The sequence below is a fragment of the Melozone crissalis genome, unplaced genomic scaffold (genome assembly GCF_028551555.1).
Source record: "Melozone crissalis strain CALT ecotype California unplaced genomic scaffold, PUWL_Pcris_2 ptg000012l_1, whole genome shotgun sequence".
In the NCBI taxonomy this organism is placed as follows: Eukaryota; Metazoa; Chordata; class Aves; order Passeriformes; family Passerellidae; genus Melozone; species Melozone crissalis.
This window is the reverse complement of record NW_026535790.1, coordinates 13,172,637-13,191,223: the sequence shown is the minus strand read 5'-3', so window position 1 is coordinate 13,191,223 and position 18,587 is coordinate 13,172,637. Positions and strand designations below refer to the sequence as shown.

The 18,587-nt window shown below is 49.7% G+C and overlaps 1 protein-coding gene across 5 annotated transcripts in view; it reads left to right on the top strand.

Moving 5' to 3' along the window:
* The window catches only part of TNRC18 (trinucleotide repeat containing 18), a 54,694-nt gene that overhangs the window by 20,430 nt on the left and 15,677 nt on the right, over positions 1-18,587 (top strand). For 2 of the 5 annotated variants that reach the window (XM_054271324.1, XM_054271323.1), the window contains exons 4-15: positions 1,503-1,605; positions 1,984-2,189; positions 2,748-2,894; positions 3,385-3,569; positions 4,307-4,730; positions 5,226-6,173; positions 6,804-6,979; positions 7,626-7,762; positions 8,240-8,368; positions 10,154-10,328; positions 11,353-11,713; positions 14,077-14,361. In XM_054271324.1, coding sequence (XP_054127299.1) covers positions 1,503-1,605; positions 1,984-2,189; positions 2,748-2,894; positions 3,385-3,569; positions 4,307-4,730; positions 5,226-6,173; positions 6,804-6,979; positions 7,626-7,762; positions 8,240-8,368; positions 10,154-10,328; positions 11,353-11,713; positions 14,077-14,361 — 3,276 coding nt within the window. The remainder of the gene's footprint in view (positions 1-1,502; positions 1,606-1,983; positions 2,190-2,747; positions 2,895-3,384; positions 3,570-4,306; positions 4,731-5,225; positions 6,174-6,803; positions 6,980-7,625; positions 7,763-8,239; positions 8,369-10,153; positions 10,329-11,352; positions 11,714-14,076; positions 14,362-18,587) is intronic. The other 3 variants (XM_054271325.1, XM_054271326.1, XM_054271327.1) reach the window with 3 other exon arrangements.

The window sequence follows — 18,587 nt, the reverse complement described above, 5'->3', positions numbered from 1 at the left end:
GCCCCCGTGCTGTGGAGGTTGGGGAGTAAAAGTGAGCAGCAGAGGCTGTGTGGGGCATCATTCAGTGAGTCAGGGAGGGGCTGGCTGGGGCTGGCTGGGCTGCACGTGGTGTCCTGGCGGGCTGTGAGGGAGATGTGGTGACCCTGGAGAGTCCTTTGGGAGGCAGAGCTGTGTGCCAGGTTTTAAAGCATCTTTGTTTTCTGCATGGAGCCCGTGGAAGGAGCCTTGGGGAAAGGAGCTGGGAGAGATGTTGTCTTTTTCCTGGATTCCTTCTGACAGTAAAAGCTGAGGGAATTGGAGACTTGACAGCAAAAAGCCCATGGGCTGTCCAGGTTTGTGGAAATACACACTAGAGCTCTCCTTGGAAAGACTGCCTGTCAGCAGGATGGACTTGATGTTCCGAGATGTTTTCCCATGTGCCAAACCATATCCAGACAGGAGAGTGAGGACCCTGGGAAGGGCTGCTGGGGTGCAGTCCTGTGAGGCTGAGTGCTTTCTGCAAGCAGGGCTGGGATTTAGCAGTGGATTGTATCACCAAAGCATGGTGCAGAGAGGGGCAGCAGGGAATTGTGTGAAAAATGAGCATGCAAGAAAGAAGCTAAGGAAGAAAACTGGGGAAAAGCAAGCTTAAAATCAGGCAGCTGGACTGAAGATTGTGGATAAAGGGAAGGGTGGCCCCAATACCTGGTGCTGGCAGAGCCAAGCGAGGCTCTGCTGCTCGCTCCTGTGAAGGTGCCTCCTAACCTCTCGCAGATGCAGCTGCTGCCATGCCAGGCTGTGTTTGCAAGAGCTGTGCTGATTGTGGACAAGTGGTTTCTCCAGCCAAACATCCAGCCCCCCTTTTTGGATTCCTGCCCTCATCTGCCATATGTGTCCCTGCCTCTCAGACACTTTCTTGTTGCATGTCTCGAGGGGGATGCAGAGTCCTGCTAATGGGTGAATTGTGGAGTGGAGCGCACTGGTTTTGTGAGGGTCTGTATTGTTGGGTCTGCCTGTTGCAGAGGGACAGGCATTCAGAGCATACTCACTGCTCCCAGAGTAGTTTACAAGATCAGAAGGTGCTTCAGAAAGTGCAGAAATAAAATCCTTCCCCTCCCTGAGATGTGCTAAGCAGGACTGTGTGGTTTGATGCAGGATTTAGCTGCATCTTGGCTGTTGCCAGGATGGGAAATCTGTCCTTCAGCGCAGTGGTCCGTTTGGTCCTGTTGCTCCCAGGCTGGCTGTGCTATCCTAGGAGACTAACCTGGTGTGGCAAGTAATCCCTTGATGTCTTGGAGACATGAACCTTAAAACACATGCACTTGGGTGCTACCAGGAGAATATTGCTTTAGTGAGAATATCTTGATCACGCAGAGAGCCTTGCCTGGTCTTTCAGGATCTGAACCTGGAACATCCTTGGGGACACTGATGTTTGGGTGTAGTGGCTCTTCCATGCCCAGAGGAGAGGGGACAGCTTTCTCCAGGCCATTTCTCCTGTCTGATGGTGCTGGGTTGTCTCTTAGGGCACGGGCGCTCTGAAGATGACTGTGGGGATGAGAGGAGCCGGCACCGGGACAGCCACCTCCTGGCAGGGCGCTTGGAGAGGGACCAGGAGAAGCTGCTCAGGTGAGCCTTGGAAGGAGCTGAGATCTTTGTGTCACAAACTGAGCTCAGGGACAGCCAGTCCAGAGAGGAGACAGGGTTGCATCCGTCCTGGGGTAGTTGCTGGTGTGGAGAGGGATGCTGAGTGGGGTACATGGGGCTATAGGCAGATCCTAAGTCCTCAGCAGAGAAATCCTAATAGAAAGCTGCAAATCCATTCCTGCTCCAAAGGGTTGGAGAGATGGAGTGTTTTATTCTACATGTGACATCTCCATCACAGCTCTCCTAGAGTGATTGACCCTCGTTTGCCAAGACAGGTTCTGCGGGCTGGTCCATACTCCTGGGCTCCTCCATCACTTGGACCCTCTCTCACTGTGTCCCTCTTGCCTCCTCCATCCCCAGAGAAAGCAAGGAGCTGGCAGATTTTGCCCGAATACACCCGTCCAGCTGTGCCACCAACGGTCTGAACTCCAACCTGATGGTGACGGGGGGCCCAGCCCTGGCGGGCTCTGGGCGCTGGTCTGCAGACCCCGCCTCGCACCTGGCAGCCCACCCCTGGCTGCCCAGGACAGGGAGCCCCTCCATGTGGCTGGCTGGCCATCCCTACGGTGAGTGCCTGGCAGGGAGCATGTCCAGAGGGTGCTCACACCAATGAAACCCAGGGAAAAGCATCAGGGAAAAGGGATGGAGGCGTTTTGGAGCAGTAGATGGCTTCTCATGTGGGTAGGAGCTGTGTGACCGTGTTCACAGGGGTCCCAGGAAGAGGGAAGAGATGAGGATCTGATTCCATGTTTCAGAAGGCTTGATTTATTATTTTATGATATGTATTACATTAAAACTATACTAAAAGAATAGAAGAGAGGATTTCATCAGAAGGCTGGCTAAGAATAGAAAAAGAAAGAATGATAACAAAGGCTTGTGCCTCAGACTCTCTGTCCGAGCCAGCTCACTGTGATTGGCCATTAATTAGAAACAACCAACCTGGGCCAATCACTGATCCACCTGTTGCATTCCACAGCAGCAGATAATCATTGTTTACATTTTGTTCCTGAGGCCTCTCAGTTTCTCAGGAGGAAAAATCCTAAGGAAAGGACTTTTCATAAAAGATGTCTGTGACAGAGCTGTGTGCATCTCTTGAGTTGTGACCTCTGTGTTTTTTCTTCCAGGACTTGGTCACCCTTCCCTGCACCAGGGCATGACTCCAGGCTTCCCCCCTGCCATGGGGGGAGCTCTCCCCTCTGCCTACCAGTTTGCCAGAGACCCACAGTCAGGGCAGCTTGTTGTGATCCCCAGCGAGCACTTGCCACACTTTGGTAAGGATGTGGGCTTGTGCCTGAGGACCTTTCTTTGACAGCTGTGGGGAAAACAGACTTTGGGGAGGGCCAGAGAGGAGCATACCTACCTGTGGGGGCCAGCAGCCACTGCTGTAGGGTGGGTGTGAGTGGGCCTCTCCTTAGGTGATGGAAACATGTAATCTTTAGCAGTGGCTCTTCATCTTGCAGGGGATGAAGAGTTTGAGTCCTTGGTTAGGAGAATCCATTCATAGGCTCAGGCATGGACATCAAACCAGGGGCTGGAGAGCAAAGCAAGTCCAGTGGCCCTAGGGCACAGGGGTGGTGGGATTGGGGCTGCAGAGGGGAACACAGCACACTTTCCCCTCTGGTTTCTGGTTGCATTTCTGCAAAGCCCAGTGTTTGGCATACTCTCTGGGACTGTAGAGACCATTGCCCTGAGTGATCCTGGTGATCCTTCATCCATCCTTGCCCTGCTGCCTCCCTGACTGCATCTCTGCTCATTCCACAGCAGAGCTGATGGACCGGGCACCCCCACTGTGGCCTGCTATGTACCCCCCAACCAGGAGCTCGCTGCAGCACGCTCACCAGCTCCAGCTGCTCTCCCATCAGCAGCTGCTGAGGCAGCACGAGCTGTACATCCTGCAGCAGCAGGCAGCCCACGCCATGGAGCTGCAGAGGAGTGCCCAGCTCGTGGTATGTTTTCAAGAACTTCTTGTTTGGCCATGAAACCAGCCTGAAGTTGGAGTGTCTGGGGAGAAAATGCAGCTGTGCCTGTGTGGCAAGGGTATGGATGCATTGAGTGATTCTGGCCTGGTCTCTGGGATATGAAGCATTTGGTGTATCCTGCAGTTGGAGTCGGTTTTGGAGGGGTTTGGTGTAGAGCAATGCTGTCAGAAGAGTTCCTCAGCAGCAGCACTGTGAGCCAGATTCCTTCCCATGAGATGGCTCTGTGTAATTGAGTGGTTTCATCTCTGGTCACCTCCAAACAAACCTCCTGAGCAGCTCAGGGAAGCAGCTACAGGACTTGCAGCAGTCACACTGGTTCCTGGAGGGACATCCCATTCATGAAAAGGTTTTGGAAGTCATGAGCTTTCATTTGGCTGTTTTACACCCATTCATTTTTATAGTGGTCCTCTGGTTTTCAGGCTTCATTTTACATGTGGGCTGGAGGTTGGAAATAGAAATGTTTTGCTTTGGATGCAAATGAAAGCTGTGACATCCTTCTCATGATTCCTGGAGCTGGGAATTTGTAATGAAGCTTTTGTAAATCATTGTCACCGTCTATCCGATTGGTCTTCAAATGGTCTTGCACTGGGGAATGTGTTTTATTCCACTGCATATTTGATAAGACCTTGTTTTGGTCTTGCCTGGTGGTTGGTCAGTGCCACTTTGCAGATGTTGTGCTGAGTTTTGCTGTGTTCTTGTCACAGGAGAGGTTGAAGGCAAACGAGCAGCGAGTGGATATGGAAGAGAAGGTGACAAAACGGAGCCTGGACAGTGCCAAATCAGGCCTTTCCTCCTCTGCCCCGGGGCTGGTGCACCGAAAGCCACCTGTGCTGTCCCCCAGCGCCTCCACGTCCTACAGCAAGGCTGTGAGTCCACCTCCCCTCTCTCCCAGGGCCTCACCCGTGTCTGTGCTCAAAGCTGAGGTGATCCAAAAGATGGAGGAGCCACCTTCGCAGCCAGCCTACTCCTACCCCGCCACCCCCAGCTCCCATCCCTCCAGCCCACCCCCTGCCTCTCCACCCCCTGCCCCTGCCATCCCTCCAAAGGAAGAGGCGCCCGAGACCGTGGAGAAGAAAGAGCTGGAGCTGGAAAAAGAGGCTGCTGGTCCATATCAGGCCTTGTTCCCAGGTAAGAGAGCCCTGCTTTGGCAGAGTCCCGTTGTGTTTGTGCCTGCCTCCCTTTTTCTCCTCGACTCTTTCCTGCTTCTGTCCCTTCCCCTAGGGAAAGCCACATAGCTCCTCTAAAAGACAGGGGGGAGGGAAGGAGCAGGGCTGGTGTGATGGGCCGAGATTGATGCCTGGGTGCCTGGGGCTGTTGGCTCTCTTCTTCCTTTGGGCTGAGCCTGGGTTGGTTCTGCCAGGGCTGGAGTCCCAGTGGGAGAGGATGCAGGAGGCAGATCTCTCTCCAGTTGCATGAAAGTGCTGGAAGGGTGCAGAAGGGACCTCTGGGGTGCTGTCTGTGGCAGCCTGGTCAGGAGAGAGGTGCCCAAAGGTTCTATTGCTTGAGAGCAGAAAGAGACCAGAGATGATGGAAGCAAAGGGAACCAGCTCTATGCCGTAGTGAGAGAGAAGGTGCTTTGGAGACCCAGCCATTACACAGTCTGTCCTTTCTGATATCTTGCAGAGATCCCCCCTGGATACCCATTCCAGTCCCTGCCTCCCTCCTTTGGAAGACACTATCCCTACCTCCTCCAGCCCCCCGCAGCATCTGACGCGGACGGGCTGGCTCCTGACGTCCCGCTGCCTGCTGAGGGCTCTGAGCACATGGACCTCTCCTCAGAGGTCAAACCCATCCGCCTGTCTCCGTCCAAAATCCTAGAGCCCATCCCGGCAGCACCAGAAGAGGAATCCTTGGAAGAGAGGGTAAAATCAGAGGTGCAGATGGAGGAAAGCCAGGAAAGCATCTGTGAGCAGGACATGGGGACTCTGAACATCAGCACCTCTGCAGCCGTCCCCGTGCAGAACGTGGACAATTGCAACCTCCTGTTGCACCAGGGCGAGGCCCTGGGAGCTATGGAGCAGGACCAGGAAGACCTCCAGAGCTGCCCACCTCCCTACCAGGTTGTGGCCTGTCCTGCAGAGGCAGAGGCTGAGGCAGAGAGCGGGAGTGGAGCAGAAACCTGCTCCATGCACATGGACTACGATGGTTTGCTCGTGCATGCGGAGAGCGAGCCCCCGGAGATGGACTTGACGCCCCAGCGGGAGGAGGCCTCTGTGGCCATGGATCTGCAGAGTGCTGATGTGCCCCGGGCCAGGGAGTTTCCCAGCCTGCCTCCTGAGGAGGGGGAGCAGGGGACAGAGATCCCTTCCTACACAGAAGAGGCAATCACTTGCCAAATCCCAGATCTGGACATCAAGCCGGGTGACCCGCTGGCTGGGATGAATGCTTTGGTGGCTGCTACAGAAATGCCTCAGGCTTGTTCCTTGCTGACTACCACCACTGTCACTCCACCCCAGATGAAGGTGGAGGTGTTAACTGACCAGAGCCTGGAGCACTCCTTCCTGCAAGGGATCACTTTGCTGAGTGAAATTGCAGAGATGGAACTGGAGAAACGGAAGCAAGAAATGCAGAGTAAGTTGTGAGTGGGGAGTCTGGACCATGCTGGGTCTCCCAGCTTATGGTCCCCATGCTCTCCGTATGGGCAGAGGAGCAGTCACAGGTGGGATCTCCTCAGCCAGGCAGCAAGGAGAGCATTGCTCTGAGTTGCAGGAGTTGCTGGTACTTCAGATGGGGTTGGAGCAGAGTTTTTGTTGCAGCAGGCTGAGCTACGTGTGGCTTTTGTACTGCTCTCCCCTCCAAAGGCCCTCGCCATGTCTAGACAGTTTGTGGTACGCGCAGAGGAAACAGAGGCCCAGTTGCTGAGAGCTGCCAGGGTAACACCCTTCTGGCAGGCACTGAGTCCACAGTCTGTTGGGGTTTGGCACCAAAGACCCCAGTAGCTCCAGATGACGCTTTCCAAGAGCTTGGCAGGTCCTGAAAAGAATCTCACCTTCCAGTAACTTCCTGAGGTGAGAAGTGATGGGAACTGCCAGTTACACCATGGCTGAGTACAACAGGAGATCACAACTGGGGGCCAAGGGTGACTGGGGGGCTCCATGAGCAGCCATAGTCAAGAAAGGGCCATCAGCCCCTCCTTGTGCCTGCTGGAGAAGCAGTCTTGGAATGTAGAGATTCTGTAGCTTGTTTTTCTGCCCTTCTCAGCAGGTCCAGAGAGTTTCCCTGTCCGGCCAACGCTGGAGAGTTTGCTGGCTGCCAGCACCCACATGCTCATGGAAGTGCTTTCCACCCCCTTTATGGAAAGTCTGAAAACCATCCGGCTGCCTCGAGAGCTGAATCCCAACAAAAAGTACAGCTGGATGCAGAAGAAGGATGAGCCAGTAAGTAGCTCTTAGTGTGGGCTGAGCCTGGAAAGCCCCAGTGCACCACTGACACAGCTCACTGTCCCAGCCCCAGTCTGGGGGCTTGTGCTGGCTCTGCTGCCCCTCTGCATTCAGCACAACGAGCTGGCTGTTCCCTCATGTCACATCCTGGCTGCAGTTTAGGTTCTTCCCTTGTTTGTTGGTCAGGGTTCAGCCCTGGAAATGCTGTTTTAATGTGAAACCAGAGCAACCTGTGTGTTACTGTTTTGGCCAGAGGATAAATAAAAATAGTGGCAGCAGGGTTTTTCCTTGTTTATTTTTAATTTGCTGACCCTTTCCTGTGGAAGAGGCTGATAAGTTATTTTGTACAGAGCAAGTAAGTATTCCAAGATAGGATATATTGTGATCTGTCTTTTTAAACAAGGTAAAAGAGCATCTTATCCTGCAGCTTCTCTTCCAGGGCTGCAGTCCCTCTGAGCTGATGCCATCCTGTGCATAAGCCACAGAACATCTTTGTTTTGCTGGTTTTCTTGGGCACCACTCTGAGGCTGTGCTGGTGTCTCTGCTCCTCTCTCAGCACCAAGGGCTTTCTGCCAGGCTGCACACCTTGGCCATTGCAGACCCCCTGGGCCTGTCCTGACGCTCTGTTGCCTCCCCACCCCAGATGTACTCCATCAAATCAGCCATTGAGAACATGGATGCCATGGAGCTGGACTACAGGATGAGGCTGGCCGAGCTGCAGCGGCGCTACAAGGAGAAGCAGCGGGAGCTGGTGAAGCTGCAGCGCCGCAGGGACTCCGAGTAAGTCACAGGCTGCTCACCCAGGTCTTGGTTTTTTCCAGCTGGGCGCCGCCTCTCGGCCCAGGAGAGAAAACTGCCCGCCATCCCTCCCTGCCTCTCCTGTCCTCTCCTCCTGGTACATCCCAGCAGAGCTTTGCACAGCACACTCCTAGGCTATGTGACACGACAACCTGGTAACTGGTGACTGCAGCTGGGAGACTGTGTTAGAGACAACCTTGGCTTCAGCAGCTCAGTTTAGCAGTTTGGTGGCAGGCGAAGGTTCTGGGTTGGCTCCCGTTCTTGCTCGCTTTCTTTTAATTATTTTCCCTTCTTCTTCTTTTTTGGATTTATTTTCTTTATTTTTTCCCTGTTCGTTTTGCTTTTCGGTTGCAAAATTTGCTTTTGCTCTTTTTTTTCCTTTGCCCCTTTTTTTTTTTTTTTGTTTTTGGTTTTTTTTTGTTGCCTTGGTTAACAGTGAAGCGTATGGTTTTTTTAAAGGGAAAAGCATGACGAGAAAAGTAGAAGCTTGGCGAGAAGAGGCCCTGGAAGGCCCAGGAAGAGGAAACTTGGATCAAGCGCTCTGTCACCCATTAAGGAGAGAGGGAAGAGTGACAGCAAGAGTGGAAAGTAAGGCTGGAATTTGGGGAAGATGGGAACATGGCAGGGTCACTGTGCCAGGGTCTGACTTGGGGAGAGCATCTCGGATGCAGTGGGAGCTCGCTGTGTTGGCAGGCTGGATAATGTGAGTGTGTCCTTACAGTGGGAATGCAGTGCCAGTGTCCTCCCTCCCCGCAGGCAGAGCTCCTGGCTGCTGTTGGGTGCAGGTAGGACAGGTGGAGTTGAGCAGCTGTGAGGTGAGATGGCTGGCAGGGAGCTGTAGGTGAGGTTTTGGAGTTGGGCAGTGTGTCCTCGTGTGCTTTCAGGAGAGCAGATGGTGCAGTCAGGTGCTGTAGAGGCAGTTGTGGGGATGTTGATGTCAAAACTGGGAAGGACAGGGCTATTCCAGGTTATCTACTTTGTAGGACCTTTCTGCTGTGTTTCTTCTGTCTTCCTCTCTGTTCCCTGAATCAGTGGGAGTTGGTTTTGCCTGACATCTCTGTTTCAAGGATCAAGATTATCCTCTATTCTGCTTTTTTCTCTTTTGCAAGCCTAGCTGCTCTTGTTTGGGTCTCACCACTGTTGGCCACCTACCCTACCATGGATGGCCTCTCCAATGGGAAGGCATTTCCAAGCTGCCTCCCTGTGTGCTCCATATTTCTGCAAATGTCCTTTTCAGGACTGCAAATCAGAGTCAGGTGCCCAGCTCCCACTGACCAACGCTTCTGAAAATCTGTCCTCTTGGTGGCTCCGTGTTTTGCTCTTTGTGTTTGGGTGGCTGGCCAGGCTGGAGGCACCCAGAGGCAGCTGGAGCTGTGCATGTGTGGGTGTGTGACAGTGCCGTGTGTGCACGTCCCTGGATCACAGGAATGCTGCTGTGGGAGGTGGAGGTGCACTCTCAGCCAGTGTCCAGGGCCTGAGGTGTTGGTTTAGCTGTTTGTGCAGGTCAGCAGAGAGGATAGAGGGAGGGGAAATGCCTGGAAGCTGAGGAGGCTGCCCTGTGTCAGTGGCTTTGTGGTCTGACCAGCAGGCTTAGTGTGAAGGAGGCAGCATATGAGAGCTTGAAATGGAAGCTTGGTAGGAATCCTGAGGTGTTGAGTGGTCATCCATCATATAGTGACTGGAGATGGCTGGGGAGCCGGGAAAGATGTGCTTATAGTCTCACCTACTTTATTTTTTATTTTATTTTCTTATTTATTTACCCTCTCCTTTCCCCCCAAATCCCAAAGCAAGTCCAATGGTGTAGATCACAAATGCCTTTCACAAAGGGCCTGACCTGGAGTCTGGAGTGAGCCAGTCCTTGCAGTGCCTTTGTCCCTCCTTGTCACCCCATGTGGCATTTCCTTGCCACCTCCTGCTCATACCAAAGAAACCAAAGTGTCTGGACAGTGAGGCACCTCCCTGGGCCTCAGGAGTCTCTCTGTGCACCTACAGAATCCATGGAAGTAGAAGTGGGAAAAGACCTTAAGGGCCACCTCAGCTGTCAGTCCTTCCTGTGGCTGCTCTGTACCAAATCAGGCACTTTTTGGTGGCTGTTACCAAAACACAAAGCATGTCCTTGTAGAGACCACCTTGCAGGTCTCTGATTTCAGGCACCCTCACCTGTCCTGGTGGCCAGGAGCGTCCACAAAGGGCTCCTTGGCTCTCCAGTTTGGTGGAAAACCTTGTCTGAACAGCTGTCACTTCACAGTAGACTTGGCTCCTGCTGAGGATCCCCACTGTCTTGGGAGGCGTTTAACCTCACTTTGGAGCTTGGTGGGGATCACAGGGAGGAAAGCCTCCCCCACCTTGACCCATGCTGTGCTTGGCTTGCAGACTGAGCAAGTCCTTGTTGCTCTCTGAAGACTCTGAGACTGGTGAGGGCATGAAGAAGAGGCACAAAGGGGCCCTCCCAGAGGAGGACGAGGATGTGGAGAGCAGCAGTGGCAAGATGAAAGGGAAGAACCCAAGCTGGGAAGAGCACGATGCAGCTCCCAGCTTCTCAAATGAGGTCAGTGCCCTCGTGGGGAGCATGGAGCCACGGGCCAAAAGCCCATCTCTTTCCTGCTTTGCTGGTGTTGGCTTGGACTCCTGATCTTTCAGCGTCTGCTTTTAGTTCACATGGGTTTAGGTGCTCCTCAAGAGAGGATTGTGTGCAGTGGAGGGGATAATGTTGGCTTACAGAGGTAGAACAGCAGAGTCCAGTGCCTTGGAGGCAGCCAGAGCATTCAGTGCTGCACTGGCTCTGAGTCCAGAGCAGGGCTTGTCTTACCCCTTTGCCTATTGAGAGAGCACAGGGGAATGGATCTCCTGAAGCAAGGGAGGAATGGAAGCACAGCCTTGCTATTTCAAATGCAGGGTTTTCTGCTCCTGTTGAGGCAATGAGATATTTACTGGAGCTTTAAGCTGGTGATGAAATCCAAAATGCATGCAGGCAAAGTACTGAGTTAGAGCTGCTGTTATCTAGCTGTAGCACATGTAAAATATATTTGCTTTTTTGAAGAAGCGAGAAAGTACTGAAAAGGATGTAACAGCTCTGGCTGTAGTGCAGTGGTGCTGATGCTCATGCTGAGAGGTATTTGGGTTCTTTTGGCATCCCAGCCTCTGGAGCTGGTTGATTATGTGGAAATCCGTATTTATTTGACTGGCTCTTGGGTAAAGAAGATTTTTAATCCTTGTGATTTAGGAAAAAGCTTGTAAAACCAGCCCAAACATACCCTAAAAACCAGGTGGTGTACAGAAAAAGAGCTCCAAAGTATGTTGTTCTATGAACATATTTCTTTTGGAAGAACATTCAAGTTTTCTAAGTTAATCTTGCATTTTTGTAATGCTCAGTAAAACTGTAGTTTTAGCTGACATCTTCCTCTTCTTCCTCCCTAGAACCATGATGGGTTATGGCAGCTGGGGGGCTAAAACTATCACCTTGAGGCTTTATTAACTACATGGATGAGATAATTTGGAGGGCTAGTAAAATCCCTCAGGTCTCCCATGACATCTGCTCCATGTTCACTTTGTCTCTTCCTTTCACCTCGCAGTTAAAGCTCAAAAAGAAGAAGGTACCATCAGATCAGGAGCAGCTGGCCAGCAAGCTTGACAAGGCCCTGTCTCTCACCAAACAAGACAAACTCAAATCCCCCTTCAAGTTTGCTGAGAGCTCTGGGGGAAAGCTCAAAACCACTGGAGGCGGCAGCAGGTACCTCACAGCCCACGAGGCTCTGCCAAGCAAGGAGGAGAAGAGCCTGGCCAAGAACCTGGGCCTGTCACTGAAAACAGCCAAGGAAGGTAAAAACAAAGTGACTGCCAAAATGAAGAAGATGGAGGTGGGGTTGAAAGTCAAAAATCAGCTCAAGGTTTCCCATTCACCAGCAATATCTGAAGTTAGCAGCTACTCCTATAGTAAGTAACCTCTTTTTTACCTCTTCTGTCTGTAGGAGGGCTTGTGGTGGAAGTTTCTGGCCTATTGAAAGGGGTTTTGCAGATGAGTCTGGTTTTGTTCATGAATGAAAAGTAACCTCCTCCTCCTCCCAGCACTGCTGCTGCATCTTTGGGTTGTGTGCCCACCTTGCTGTCCAAGGGGAAACCATATCTCTTCCTTGACCTGTGTTATATTCATCATCAGTGGGGAAAACACTTGAAGAAGTTGACCCATGTTCTTGCTTTTGGTGGGAGTAGACACTCTCCTACCTGTCAGATGAGCAGGTGGAGCCTCTTCTCTAGGAGGTAGTTGACTGTTGAAGTTGTTGTTGAGTTCAGTGGGCTTGGCTTTAGGATGATGCCATGGAATGTGTTGGAAGGGAAAAGCCTGGCTGTGACACTGATGTTCCTGAGCATCCTCCTGCCCTTCAGTGTCATGGCTTGCTTCCTGGCTGGCTGTGCTGAGCCTTCCCATGGCTCTCAACAGTGCTTGTCCCCACCCCACATCAGTGTGGTGATTGTTAGTTCTAAGCCCAAAGTGTGCCCAAAGTGAAGGTTCCAACTGACCCCTGTTACAGACGGAAAGATCTGAATTTCCAGTGTTGGGAAAACAGTAGAATCAAACATAGGAGAGTCTTTAACAGTTCAGGCAGACACTGGGGCAGAGTTTATGGTCTGAGACCGTTGTGTAATGGTCTCAGCTCACTTGCACACGCATCTTTCCCCTTGCTTGCAGCTATTTAAAGCCATGTTAAAACCTTTATGGGGTGTTTGTGTGCATAACAAATACATCTCTTGGTGCAACACTAGTTTAGAAATTTCGCTAATGGGGAAGATGAGCTAGGGACTCTCCAATGGAACAAATGTTTGGCATGAAATTAGCTATTTATGTGGCAAAATAGGAGTCATTGTGTCCACTGGACTTGAACACAGCCTTTGGCTTATTGTGCTGTACACAGTACCCAGCAGTTCTGTTCTTGAGTGTGCTTTACTCCCAAGGACAGACACGTGTCTCCTGAACTGTGGGCTCTGGAGCTAATGGGAAGATAAAGGATGGGCTGTTGGTGGAGCTAAAGCCTTGGCTCATTGCAGAGGGAGCTTTTACAGTGCCTTCCCACTTGGCACTGTGGTTTCATGAACAAAAACTGCCTCCCAGACCTAAGAGAGCTTCTAGCTAACCACTGTCCAGTGAGTCTCCTGCTGTGGGAGTGTTCCCTTTGTCACTCAGGTCTCAGCTCAGGATTATTGCAACTGAGGAAACAGCTCAGCTTTGGTTTTTCAGCCATGTGCAGGTTCAAAGGAAGGACCTCAGCCTGTCATTTGGTCACTCAGGCATGGTGAATTTGGGGAGGCAGGTTGAGCATATGGCAGCACCTCATATGATTGCTGGGCTGCTCATGTGGAGAAGGAGAAGCAGGACTGGCGCCAAGTCCTTCTGCTTCCTGACCTCAGGATTGTCTGCCTGGAGTCCTGAAAACTTTGGGCATAGATCCAAAGGGCAGACTGAGTATCTTACTCCCACAAATTTTAAGAAAAGTCAGGTGTCCAAAATAATTTGGGCTTTGAGCTTCCTAAACTTGCTATTCTTTGTGTCTTCCTCTCCACAACCCAGTGCAGTGGAGCTGGGGAGTGATGACACAATGTCTGTAATGTTGTGGAGCTGAGGGCATGTCCACAAACGGGGAGGTGACAATGTACACCCACTTCTGTTGCACCCAGGGGTACCATGTTCTTTTTGTCCCTCTCATCAGCTGCCAGAGGGGATGGCTGGAGAACTTCTCACCACCCCCAAGCCTTAGCAGCTTTGTAATGCCATCCTTCACAGACCAAGGAATGTCTTGGTCCCTGCTCCTTTGCGGTGCACGCCATGGAGCATCTGGGGCAGCGTGTTTGGAGTCAGACATTTGGAGTTAGACATCCTGCCTCCTTGGCAGCTGGGCTTGCTCCAACCACACATGTTGAAAACCCTCTGTGAGAGCTGGTTCGTGTAGAAAAGGAGATTCAGGTCAAGAGTGTTGGATATCACCATAGCCAAGACAAATTCAGGTTGGTAGCCCAGTTGTTGACAGTGCTGTTGCCTTCAGTGGACGTTTTCATAGTGGAAATGTTTGCTTCATTTTTCTGCTGCCAAGCTTAAAACACTCCTTGGATCTTAAGGGAGGACAAGGAGGTAGAGAATGTCCGTTTGTAATGGAAAGAAGGAAATGTGAATTTCTGTGTTTGTTGAGCTCAAGGCTTACGATGGAGCACCTGGGCAGGGGTGGACAGTGGTGGCACCCAAACCCCCCAAAATCCCCAAACCCCGTGTGGTGATGTAACGCTCTTCCCACCCGCTTTGACCACAGATACGGACTCGGAGGAGGAGGAGGAGGGATCCCTGAGGGACGAGTGGCCGGCGCAGCCCCAGTCCGCCGCCAAGCCGCGGCCGCCCGGCCTGTACAGCTCGACGGCCAGGAAGGGCGGCCGGGCGGCCGGCGGCCCCAGGGCGGCCCCGCGCAGCGCGGTGGCCCCAGGGCGGCCGCTGAGGCCCAAGGCCGCGGCGGGGCGGAAGCAGCCATTCTGCCTGCTGCTGAGGGAGGCCGAGGCGGGATCTTCCTTCAGCGACTCCTCGGAGGACTCGTTCGATCAAGGTTATTAATTTCTAGCAAACGCACCCCCAAGCGCAGCCCGTGTGGGAGCGGGGTGGGGCCGAGGAGCCTGGCGGGCCGGGGTCAGCCATTTTGATGGTCGGAGCCAGGGCGGCCATCTTTGTCCTTGGCAGCGTAGCCTGCTTTATCACCCCAATGGTTATTTTTTATCCTTTTTGTATCTGTATCATTGTGATATTTTTACTGGCTGGCTCTTTTAGAGCTTTTATATCCACTGGGTTTTAGTGTCCGCCTCTCCCTGCTTTCCTGTTCCCTTCCTCCCTCCTTCAGTTTTAACCTCACTTCCTTCCTTGCTGCCACCACCACCATTATATTATTATTATTATTATTACTACTATTATTATTATTATTATTTTAATTAATATTATTTTATTTTGGCATGAGCCTTGTCGAAGTTTGAAAGGAGCTTTTTAATTACTTTCCTCCTTTTATCCCTCCTTTATTATTTTCCCCTCCTTGTTCTTTTTCCCTCTTCTGTTTCTTACCCCTCCTTTCTTTTTCTTCCTTTTTCCCTTTTTCTTTTGTTCCCCTCTTTGTTTTTTTTCTTCCTCTTTTTCTTTTATTTTTTTTTTATTACCGGGGTACTGTTGTGTGGCCGTGTGACTTGATGTTTGTACTGCGATTTGGTTTACCAAGCTTTATTAAACATACCGAGTTCATTTTTAACTAAACCTGTGTACCTTGTCTCTCTTGCTGTGTCTCTTATCAGGCGATTAGGTTGCTGCTTCACTCCATCCTGCTCTGCATCCCCCTCCTGCTCCCACTCCCCATCAGTAGAACTGGAATTAACCTAGTCTGGGGTACTCTCTATTATTCAAATATCCCTGCTGCCTTTGTCCAGATAAAGCCTAGGCTTCCCCCTTTCCCCCCCAACCCCTTTAATTTTTTTTTTTGTTCACCCATTTTTAGTTTTATATTTCTCAGTTTGTTTGCTGTTAGACTCTCCCCAGGCACGTAAACCATGGAGGCACTGACTCCTTGTTGCTGCTGCAGGAGGGTGCAGGATGTATTTAACAGCCAGAATTTTTTCTTTTTAATTTTTTAAAACGTAAATGTCAAGTTTTTGTGTCTCTTTTTGGGTGGTAGGGTTTTTTTTCAGATGCCCAGACGTAACCCACGGTGCTCAAGGATGTGGCAATTACTGCATTAAATTTGACTCTCCAGTTTCCCTCCCTCACCCTCACCCAATTTTTTTCTTGCAGCTTTTTTTTTTTTTTTTGTCAGCCTGTCATTAGTACTTCAGTGGGAAAAGAGATTACTTGAGACTTTTCCTCCAGAGACACAAGGGGTTTCTGTTTTAGAGCGCACTCATTAAATAATAATCATGGGGAAAGGTCATTTTAATGAGCCCTCAGCTCCCGAAAGAAACCAGCTTGGCTGGGCTGAATGCAAAGCAAGAGCATCCCCAGTTGTTATCTAAGTTACATGGCAGAGCTGGATGTAGCCCAGCAAAAGCCTTTTAGTGTTTTACACTGCTCAGGGCTGTTAATTGAAAAACAGAGCTGGATAGTTTGGCTTTTGTTTTTTGGTTTTTTGGTTTTTTTTTTTATTTTTTGAGTTTTTTGATGTTAATTTCCTCCGTGCACCTGTTTGGTTTTTTCTTCCCTCCAAACCCAACCTCCAAAGAAAGATAATTAAAGCTAAAAATAAAAAAATTAAAAAAAGAAAATTATCAAACATGGCAGAAGGATACAGAATGTTGATTTGTTTTGATGTGGCTCTGGGCTGGACCCACCAATGCATTTCAAAGAAAACCCAAAAGAGAAATACATATGTCAAAAAAAAAGCAAGAAAATAAAAGAAAAATTGTTCTTTAGAGAACCCAAAAAGTTGTGGGGAGAGTGAATTTTATGTAAGGCTGAGATTGCCACATTTCCATGAAGAGTCTGCGTTAACTTCCATTCTTCCCTTCCTTGTTCCTTCCTGCATCTTTTCTTTGTTTGTTTTGCTGCTGTTGGAAATTTTGAGGATATCAATCCCTTTTAGGTGCAAAGTTCTTGAGGGGGGTTTTGGGTTTGTTTTTTGGTTTTGCTCCAGGTAAGCAGAGAGGTAACTTGTCCCTTTGCCTATTTTTCAAGTAACCTATCTGCTTTATTAGAAGAAATAAACTAAAAATCCCAGTTTTATGGGATAAAATCTGGGGAGGGAAGGGGGTATGGGAGGAGGTTGGGGAATCTGGAACAAATGGGGAAATGCATTGCAAATCCCTTTGGGGTGTCATTTAATGGTGGGGAAACCAAAGATGCAAAACCCCCTGGGGTGGGAGGTGGGTATGGAGAGGGAGGCGGGAAGGGATTATTGCTTACAATTTGGGGGTTTTTTCCTGCAAATGAATTTTTCTTTTTCTTTTTCTTTTTTTTTTTTTAATTTTTGTTGTTGTTGTTGTCAGAATCGTTTCTTGAAGGGATATTTGGGTAATAGGGTTTCTGATGGCTTTCCCTGAATACTAAACCGATTAATAACCTCAGCTTTTCTAGAAGTGCTCGCTTTCTCCTTGCAGCTGCTTGACCAACCCTTTCACCCCTGCCCCTATCCATGATGCTTTGAATGTCTGTGTCGGTCTCTTGCATTTGCTCTCACGCTGCACTAAAGAAGCAAAGTGGTTGGCTGGTTGTAGGGCAGACACTTCTCAGCGAGGGGTCACTAGCCATGAACCTGAACCTTGACCATTGTTATGTAGGTAGGCAAAATAACTTTTCTTTATGTCATCTGTCAGCCTCAGACGTTTCGCTGTTGCCTCCATGAATAATGACACGTAGCTCTTTGCATACTCTTGGTTATTTGAATTTTGAAAATGATTGCTGTCCGCTTTCAGCTTTCCTCTGTCCGTGAAGAGTCTCACATGGAAGGTTTGCACGCGTGTGTTTGTGTCTGAGGACTCCAGAAATGCTTTGCTGCTTGAAGAACTACTTTTGGAGAACCCCTTAGCCCAGCCAGAGCAAGGATTTGTAGATGAGTCTGAGATGCAAACCTTAAAGGTTTCTGGACCACGGTGCAGAAATGTCCCCATGTCAGGGATGTTGTCTGGCCCTGGCCCTGCAGCATCTGTGCCAGAGGTGGGATTAGCTGCAGGGAGACCTGTTTGCTGTCATCTGGTTAGACACAGATGAGCGGGGACACTCTGCTTTCTTACAGACCAAACATCACATTGCCATTCTGATAAGAGGCAAAGCTTGTGGGTTTTAATCCAGTGACCTTGGAGAGGAAACTGTTAAAGTGGGCTAAAGCCCATCAGGATAGGTAATTCCTTGAGCTTTCTGAAACCAAAGACCCGTAAGTCCTGCTCCTCCATACTCTGTTTTCCTTAAAAAATTAGTACCTTATTCTCTGTTCTCTTTCTCCTGACTTGGAGGATGATTTTACCCTGATTAAAAACAAAAAACCAAAGAAACCAGTGATGTGTAACCAGTTCCCTACACATTCCCATGTGATAGTTGTAATATTTTAAAATTTTTCATAAGCACTTCTGGAGTCAACAGCACAGCACATGTGGAGGGGAAGAATCTTCCAATGATGAGAATTGGCTTATCTGGAAAAAAAAAAAAGGTACAGTCTTAAATTGGGCACTCAAAAATAAGTAATCTCCAGAATTTGGACAGATTGAAGAAATCAGATGTTAATGACCCAGTAGCTGTCTAAAGTCTGCCTGTACTTAGCCTGCTTTGTATGCTGTAGACCTGCTTGGTGTTATGAGAAAATCATGCTGTTTATTTTTACAATGTGAAATGACTGTTTTAAGTGTGTGTTTTTACTCCCTCCCTTCCCCAGCCTTTCCTCTTCACACCCCCCTCAACCCGTCTTGTTACATACATCAGTCTCTAAAAACCAAATTGCTTAACCAATTTCTGTTCATCATTAACAAATCTTCATTTACTGCTCTCCTACAGTAAAATACCATGGCAGCTTAGCTGTTAAAAGCAATGAGAAAACTTAGTATTCTTAACTGGGTTTGGGTTTTAATTCAGTGCAGGTAAAAATTAAAATAATCTTTGGCTCCTGTTTATGTGGCATCAGTAGCATTTAAATATTAATGTATTGTTTGTTTTGGCTGTGGAGTTGTGTATGTACACGTGTGGTTGTGTGTGTGGGTATATACACACATATACATGCTCTTAAAAATGTCAATTAGAAAAGATATTTTTAACTTTGAGCATTTTTTTCCTTTACCCTCTCTCAGCGTTAACAGAATTACCATTGAAGGAAAAAAT